The sequence below is a fragment of the Oryzias latipes genome, chromosome 8, assembly GCF_053564925.1.
Source record: "Oryzias latipes strain Hd-rR chromosome 8, Olatipes_Hd-rR_3.1".
In the NCBI taxonomy this organism is placed as follows: domain Eukaryota; kingdom Metazoa; phylum Chordata; class Actinopteri; order Beloniformes; family Adrianichthyidae; genus Oryzias; species Oryzias latipes.
Genome location: NC_136244.1, coordinates 16,398,747 through 16,407,405, shown reverse-complemented (window position 1 = coordinate 16,407,405; position 8,659 = coordinate 16,398,747). Strand labels below are relative to the sequence as shown.

The 8,659-nt window shown below is 54.8% G+C and overlaps 1 protein-coding gene across 1 annotated transcript; it reads left to right on the top strand.

The window, feature by feature from the left end:
• Window positions 1-3,355: 3,355 nt before the first annotated feature.
• LOC144994150 (uncharacterized) lies at window positions 3,356-8,020 on the top strand. The gene is made up of 3 exons (XM_078950890.1): window positions 3,356-5,659; window positions 5,740-6,692; window positions 6,780-8,020. The coding sequence occupies exons 1-3, from the start codon at window positions 4,239-4,241 to the stop codon at window positions 7,556-7,558; spliced, it is 3,153 nt and encodes a 1,050-aa protein (XP_078807016.1). The 5' UTR covers window positions 3,356-4,238; the 3' UTR covers window positions 7,559-8,020.
• The last annotated feature ends 639 nt before the right edge of the window (window positions 8,021-8,659 follow it).

The following is an 8,659-nucleotide window of genomic DNA, read 5'->3' as shown; positions in this document are numbered from 1 at the left end:
CTCCAGCCTCGACGAGGCTGCCCGCGGCCCGGATTACTCGCCGACGGCCGAGGAGATCAGGGACTTCGTCGGGCCGTCCATGTGCGACGCCACCGTCGTCTCGGTGGGGCGTGCTCGGTACTCCTCGATCGGAGGCTACTTGGCCTTAGCTCTAGACGCCAACCTGTTCGCCTCCGTTGCGCAAGCAGGCCACATCGTGACGAAGGTCCCATTCGACGAGTGCGTGCTCCCCGCGTCCCCGGATCGAAGACACTTCCCCGTGGTCCTGGCCTCCCTGGCCGAAACCCTCGCCAAGGCCAGCTTCTCTGTCTCATCCACGGCTTTGCTCTTAGACGCGAGCCGATGGGGGCTGACGGACTGCTCCAAGTCACACTGGGAAAGAGACCAGTTCGGCAGAGCTGCAAACCTCGCGGCATCCGCCCTGCACGGACGAGGCATCCGCAAGGTGTTCCTCGGCCTTCCTGCGTCTCGCGGGCTGCTGGCAAAGACCGACTTCTCAGATCTGGCCGAGTTTGAGGCGTTCGTGACGCCGCGGGGCCGCGCGGACACGAAGGATCCCAGGCACTGTCAGAACGTGTGGGTGAGCCCGAGCGGCTATAACGATGAAGGAAACCACTACGCTGTGGTTCCCTACCTCATGACTCTGCTGAGGAGAGGAGTCAGAGCGAACAGGATCATCTTCACTCTGTCCCTCACCGGAGCCCTGAAGCTCAGCTCCCTGGAGGGCACAAACGCGGGAAGGTGGGAGGTCTCGGCCGGTCTGCCTTTAGCGGACCTGGAGACCAACACCGCGCTCAAGTGCGAGGAAGACCTCAACACCAAGTGCTGCTCGGGCTCCACAGCCACGGTCTGGGGCAGGGGGGTGATGGTGAACATGACCGTGTCTTCGACGTCGTTCGAGACCCTAAAGCGATTTCCAGAACTCGTGGCCGTGGCCTTCGGGGTGAACCAGTTCGTGATAGCCCCCGTGGACTCTGACTTCAAACGCGGCGTGCGTCCAGACACCCCCGCAATACTGGGCATCGCCTCGGCCGTGCACAGGCTGAAGGACTGGAAGAGGCAACAGATGGCCGCTGGGATATCCACCACAGAGACCACCCCCGCAAAGCCCTTTTCTGGCGCGAAGCCGTTGAGGTTCGCGAGGTCTGCCTCGATCCCCCCACCACCGTCCTACCTGGGCGAGCTGTCCGAGCTGTCCCAGCTGGACGACGTGGTGATCACCATCCCGGAGAGCGAGTACAAAGACCCGGCGTCGGGTTCCAAGAGCTCCCTGGATCCCTGTTACAACGTGGGTCTGAGCCACACTCTCGTATGCCCCGGCCTCGTGGCTGTCCACGGAGCGCTCGGGGTTTTCAAGGAGCCGCACAGGGAAATGTTCGCCACCAGCTACGACAGGATCTACATCGGGAACGTGTACTCGATGGAGTCGTGCACTCCCGGGGAACCGGTCGAGACGGCCGAGTCGTCGGATCGCCCGCCGCAGGTCGCGATAAACATCAACACCATGATGCCCACGACTGACCCGAGACACTACATGGTGGGAATCCTGGACACGAAAAGATTTGTTGAGTACGCTCCGCCCGTGAGCAAAGTGTGCACAACGCACAACACGGGAGAGAGCTCCCAGATCCTCAACCTGGTTTCAGTGGACGACGGATTCGCGGTGGACAAGCTGGCGGTGGATTACGATAACGGGTCGATCATGAAGCCGGCAGAGGCCTTCCACTTTGTTTCCAACTTCACCCCGGGCCTGGACTACATCAACCTGAACGTGAGCTGCGTGAACTACGATGTGAGCGCCCTCAAGCCCTGCCTGATCTCGGTCTGTGGAGGAGACGACAGCTGCCGGAGAGACTACGGCAAGCTGTGCGATTCGGCACACGAAATCACCAACGACGCCCGCAGGGCCGGAGACCTGATGAGAGAGGGCCTGGAGGAGTTGGCCTCGCAGGAGCGCAAGGCTTCGGGGTACGCTCTGCCCGATAACGCGCCCTTCCCGGCGCTCGACCGACCCGAGCAACGCCGCTCGACGAGGCGCAAGAGGTTCACAGGCGTGATACTCGGAGGAGCCGCCCTGGGTCTGGCGATTCACGTTTCCAACAGAGTGGACCACCTGGAAGCCCAGATGGACTCGATGAAGAACGCCTTCACGGGGATCTCAGGGCAACTGGTAGAGGTGAGCAACAGACTGGACGCGAACTTGGCGATGATGGACGGCAGGATAGACGAACAGGAGAGGAAGATGAAGAGAAACACGGACATAGCCAACAAAAACTTCGGACTCCTCAGAGACGCCATGAAGAGGAACACCGAGGCGGCCCTGCGAGACACCAACGTCAAGTTTTCTGTGATGACCAGCTACCAGATGTGGTACGCTCAGATGCAGAGCGTGACCCATCAGATGACGCAGGCTGCCATGCACACAAAGTTCATGGCCAGGGGGGTAGAAAACTGTCTGAGGCAAATCGCTTCTAAGCGCTCGGGGAGCTGCCCGAGCGGCATGTCCGTGATGCGCGATCACCCGGGTCTGTCCGAGTTTCCCACCGTGGGTGCGGCCCTGTACAGAAACCGAAAGCTGTTCATCGTGCACTCAGTGCCGAACGCTGTGGAGCGCGCCGTGGTCCGAGGGATCATACCCATACCCAAAATGAGCAACGACGGCATCCCCTGTTGGCCCGACTACAAAGTCTGGCTCATAGACGGACGGTTCTATGAGCCGTCCGAGTGCTACGGCAAGTACTGCAGGAAGCCCGAGCTTCACGAAAGGTACAGGAGGTGCGTCAAGGATCCCTCGGAATGCAAGACCGTGTGCGGTGAGTGCCACAGAAACATCTGTTACCGTAACAACAAGGTGACTTGGATGGAAGGGTCAGTCACAGTCGAGATCGAATCTCCCCCGCTGAAGCCTTTCTCCGGACCGCACATTTCTGAAGGACCTGTGTCTTTTGCGGACCTGCTGAAAGAGACTCTGCCCGGGACTCCCGGAATGGAGCTGCTCGAAGTCGTGAACACAACGTTGAACCTGTTATCTGTGCGTCAAAATCTGAACAACATCACCAGAGACCTGAGATATTTTGACACCAAGTACAGCGAGATCACGGTTGGAAGAGTGTCTTTGGGAGGCTGGCTGTCGGGGTTCGCTAGCAGCTCAGCTTTATGGATTTCGATGGGCCTTCTCACGACCTGGTGCGGAGCACTTTCTGCTGGGATTGTCTACTTGGTGTTTTGCGGAGGGGGATGTGGAGCAGGGCCTGCGATCCCCAGATCCGCAAAGCTGAGGAGGACTAAGATGCTGTAGTTTGTGTAGTGGGATTGGACGTGTTATTTATTTCGTGATTTCGTTTTGTGTACTGTATGCGCACCATCCCTTGAACAAGGAGGATGTAATTTGTTTCTGACATTCTTTAAAATGCTTGGTCCCGTCTGCAATGAACGCTGCGAAATAAAACAGTTCACAAATTGTTTCCAATTGCTTCGAAGCATTTTTTATTTTATTTCCTTGACACCCATAAAACAGAGCTTGCACTTCGTCTCAGTGAAAATACACTTTTCCTCCTTCTTTGTCAGAAAATAAACCATCAAACCTTTAAGTACCCCGTTCACATGTTTACGGTATTGTGCGCCTTGCTTCATTTGCCCTGATCTCTGGGATGGGAAAGGGAGAGGTTGATGAGCTACAACTTTAAGAAAAGAAATACATTTAAAAAAAAAACCTCTGTGTTCACAAGCAGTTGCACTCATCTAAATTAACTTTATGGACAAAAATTCCATCTCCTCTGACTTATTGTTTCTATGCACACAGCATGGGCTTCCATCGCTCCTCCCAACCCTCCACCTCTATGCTTTACCCCCTGCACCTCCATAACTTCTTTCCCCTAATCAACCTACGAGCTTCCTTTTTCCCTCCCCTCCTTTCATCACAGTCTGCCTCTTTGAGCATTGCATGGAGGCTCGGGAGGTGGAACAGTGACAGAGTGTAGCAGACAGTTTCTGTGAGCATCGGCCGGATTCTAAAAGCTACAGTCGGCCGTTTTGAAGCAGGGGCGGAGGAGGCGAGTGGCAGTCAGTAGCTGTTTGCATTGGTCACGCCCTGTGAACATATGTCTGACTCTGACAACTCCCATCGGACCCAGAGACTTCTCGTCTGACCCAGACACTTCTCGTTGTAAGCTGTGAGTGGAGGTCCTACGCTCTAAGGGAAGGTGAGGCTCAGTGATGGTGATACGAAAAGCGCAACAATGAGCGGAGTGAAAAATTCTTCAGTGGCTGATACTCTGAGACAGTCAAGGAGGAGCCATGTAGGTTCTGCCAGGGTTGATCACAGAGGATGGACCGCAGACACCAGTGTTCGCTCATACAGGAACACTCGAGAGATTCACCCCTCAGCATCTGGATGGAACTCGCCTCTCTGTTTTAACAAAGGTCGGAGCACGAGGAAAGAGACGTCGGCGGAGTGTAAGAACAAAGAGATGCAGAGGATGACCCAGCCTGAGCAGAGATGGATCTGCGGAGGCCAAGGCAGATACATCATGCCTTCTCCCCTGCGCAACCTGCAGCAAAGGAGAAGGTACGAAAATGAGAGAATAAGGAGGAAGCAAAACCGGCTCGACCAGATGTCCGAGTGGGCCGAGGGCAACATTGCTGGTCAAGGCCGGAGGGACGGAATTCACGATGGGACTCGAGGAAGCGGATGCAAACGCGTCCTCAGACGCGTCCCTATCGTCAGCCAACCTCCTCTCTACCCGACAGGCAGGGCGCAGGTTGGAAGGGAGCGAAACTCTGAGCACGCGCCCAGCCGAAGAGGGTTAAGCCCTGCCGAGGGTTGTGAACGAAACAGAGGCAGTAACAAACATCACCAGAGTGAGAAGATCAAACGCAGGCGGGACCCTAGCCTTAGCCCTCGCAGGATTAAATCCGAGACATGGCCTGCGAAAAGGAGGGCCGAGCCAGAGACACCCACCATGGAAGAACAGTCAGACTTTGATGCGGATGCCGGTGAGGTTCACAATGGAACGAGAAAGGGGGTTCGCTGGGCTGTTCCTCACGCCAAAAGCTGGCAATCGACGTCCGCACATGGAGGCCGTTTCAGGGCGCGAGGAACCGCGGCTAGGTCTTGGAGATCGGAGTCTAGCTTGACAAAGGAAGACAGCTCCAGCGAAAGCGATTCCAGTGAGGGCGAATCTGAGATTGGCGAGATTCGCAAAGACCAGGGCGAGGCCAGAAAGAGCGAGTGCAGCCCGTTCTACGTCAGCGTCTCGGACGAGGACGAGGAGGAAAAGAGTCAGGGGGCCGTAGAGAATGAGGCGGCCTCCCTGGAGGAAACTGAAGACGAGGCAGAAGATGCCCGCGGCAAACCTCTCTGCCTGGGTGCTAGAAATGAAGCGTTTCGCGACGTAGTCGTGTATGAGCCGGGAACTAGAGGCATTGAACACCAACCCGAGGGGAAAGCAGGCCACCTCCGCCACCCTGAGCCACCTGCGGCATCCCCAACGAGCCCGTTGGAAGCGTTGGAGGTGACGGAGAAAAGTTGCGACACGGAGAGCGCACGCTCCCTTCGCCCAGAGGAGATCGAGGTCCAGTCGTCAGGGGAAGTCATCGAGGTTGCGAGCAAGACGGAGGACGAGCTACGCGCCGCCATTCACAGCATAGGCGGCGAGACGTACGTATTCCAATCGATCCTGGCTCCACGCTAGGTCTAAGGGTGATATTCACAAGTTGAAGTTTGTGTCAATTTTCCAGGATCTCCTCGAGTTATTTCACCACGGCAGTTGGGGACGCGGAGTACGTGGAGAAGATGCTGAGGCTGGAGGAAGAGCACGATGCCGTGCTTTCTCAGAGCAGCCAGACGAAAGCATACGACGACATCAACTTGGTCACGTACCCTGACGACATCTTGACGCACCCACCGGAATCCCTAAAGGGTTTCCAGGTTCCTCCTCCGCTCGCTTCGTCTTCGGCAGAGCCGTTTCAGTTTCCCAGCTCTGAACTGCCCCAAGGGTTTGTGAACATGGAGGGGCTTTGCTTACCGCCACCCGGGATGCCTAACGGCGCTCTCGGTGTTCTCAACGCCATCAAAACCATCGACGCCATTGACGCTGTCGACGACGTAGGGGATGGAATCCTGAGCTCCCAGCCGGACGTAGAGCCACAGAAGCATGAGCTTGGCGCTGTGCTCCATAGCGAGTCTGCGGGGGTCCAGAGAGAGCAAGCCTGTCTGATCGTCGAGTCAAACCAACAGAAGTCCAGGATGCGTCAAGACGGGGAACTTGTGCGCGGAAGCCCGAAAGACAGCGTGAGACCGTGCCAGTGGGACGGGATTCCCAGCGTCCCTCTGTCCACGCTCGAAGGTTTCGTCACTTGTCAATCTTGCAGCCGGGTCTTCAACCGCGCGCCAGTGTGCCGCGGGTATCTCCTGCAACTCAATCGACCCATGCAGTGCCTCTGCGGATGCGTCCTGTGCACGCTGTGCTTCAGAGCGCAGGGAGGCTGCCGAAAGCACTGGGTCATCTCCGAACACGGAACGGTGAATGCCACGGCGAACGCGCTGGCTGACATGCCGGGGATGGAGGCCGTAGGAGTTTGGGATCTCGAGCGAGAAGGTCGCGACCGCTTCATGACGGGGATCGAAACTGAGGAATGTGTCGAAAGGATGTTGGCCGAAGGGTCGCCCAGTAAAGAGGAACTTAAGCGAGGTAAGTCGCACACCCTCTCGCACCTGGACCTTGCACAGCTTCAGGAGTCTGACTTTAGTTTCTCCGTTTTCTCTCCTTTATACGCAGCGTTCCAGACCCTGATAAAGAATCCAGCAAACGACATGTCTTTCGCCTACTGGGAAAATAAGCTCTTGCCTGAGTATGATGCCTACAGATACGTTTGCATGCCACACATCCCGGGGTTTTGGGACCGCGTGCTTGTGGGGAAATGGTGCCCGGAGAGCACCCAGGCGGCCATCAGGCCCGACGTGCACCTGCCGCGGCTGTTCGACGTGGACATGGGCGTGCATTACTTTCACTGGTGCTGTTTCGTGCTGAAGGAACAGATCATCTTGGCAGCGTGGTGCACCACCAAAGTGTACCAGGGTGGGAGCATGAGAGTCCTGCCACTGATCGACAGTTCTTTGAGGGGGACGGTGTCCGAGGTCGAGTTCAAGAGGATGATTTTCCTCCTGCGCACGTGGTTCACCGTGCAGTACCACTCCAGGGAAGGCGGCGAGGGCTTGGAAAGGGAAATCCACACGGTCTTGGACTGCCAGCCGCTGGAGGGACCCACCATCGTTCAAACCATCGCTGAGCTTGCCCTCCGAAGCGGAATGGAGAAAGCTGATCCCAGCTACGTTCACAAGAGGGTACGACCCTTCGCCTTGGACGCAGATGTGTTTTCAGCTAAGAATGCAGCTGCGGCCGCTCTGTTCGACTACCGACCGCTGTCTTGCTGCGAATCCCAAACGCTTTACATGAACGTGGCAGAGGAGTTCAGCAACTGCCACCGTAACTCTGAGACTGGAAATACGGTGACCCGACCCATTTGCTACGAAGGTGACAGAAATGTCTACATATGAACATTTTTGCTCACAATGTTCACATCATTTCATCATCTTTTTTTTTTTTTTTTTATATTGTATATTTGTAGAAACAGAAAAGGTGTGTGGCATATGACTGCATATGAAATGTCTTCGAAGTGCTTCGCTTTACTCTTTTACAATTTGTTTTCTTTACCACAGTTATCTAGAATTTTCTTTCGACAAGCAGATTTAATTCCTTGCGACTATCATTGAAACAGCCAAGGCTTGCGTGGTTGTCTTTCTACCTCATGCATTTTTTTTTTCATAGCCTGCAATCCAATCACATGAACTGTACCCTCTTGAAATGTAAGATGTATTTTCATTTTGTACTTTGAATAAATTCATTTTGCTGTTGATTAAAGTAGGCCTCCTGTATTCTTACAGCTCCTCTCTCTACATTTATTGGCCAAACAGAATATGGAAACGAGTCAAGCAGTTGTGTTTTCAGAATATATTTTATTCAGATCGACACAAACAGAGAGTCAAAAAACGCCGTTGAATTAAAAAACAATACAAACAGAACACAAAAAGGCAGCACAGCGAAGGAGATGCACGCTTTTATACAAAGGCCAGTAAGACAAAGAATAATAATAATAAAAAAGACACAAACAGACAGTCAAAAACGCTGTTGCATTAAAAAACAATACAAACAGAACACAAAAAGGCAGCACAGCGAAGGAGATGCACGCTTTTATACAAAGGCCAGTAAGACAAAGAATGATAAAAAAAAAAAGAAACCAGACAACTCAACAATCCGAGCCTTTCTTCCTTCCGCGATGAATTGATGTGCGTTCCCCATCAGAAAACCAAAGCGGGGCTACCCAGTTTAACGGCAGTCACACGAGCCCGTGAGGGTGCCTCTGAGTAAGCTGGCCATCTTCGTACGCCCTGCTGGCGTCTTCTACTGTAAGTTGAGACACCGGTTCCCTCTTGTCGTCGAGATCTCTGTGGAGGTTCAACGCGAGCACCGTCCTGTTTATCTTGGCCGAAGCATTGAGTTGAAGCCCCACACTGTCTGACAGAGTGTCCACCGCGCCCACCAGCCTGACCGCGTCGATCCTGCCCCTGAGCGCCATCAGCATGTAGCGCAGCTGGTCC

Bases quoted from the DNA above. Each gene is read 5' to 3' on its own strand.
- LOC144994150 (XM_078950890.1), top strand. From the start codon at position 4,239: ATGAGCGGAGTGAAAAATTCTTCAGTGGCTGATACTCTGAGACAGTCA. The intron at 5,660-5,739 runs GTACGTATTCCA...TCAATTTTCCAG, and splicing joins CACAGCATAGGCGGCGAGAC to GATCTCCTCGAGTTATTTCA. The intron at 6,693-6,779 runs GTAAGTCGCACA...CTTTATACGCAG, and splicing joins TAAAGAGGAACTTAAGCGAG to CGTTCCAGACCCTGATAAAG.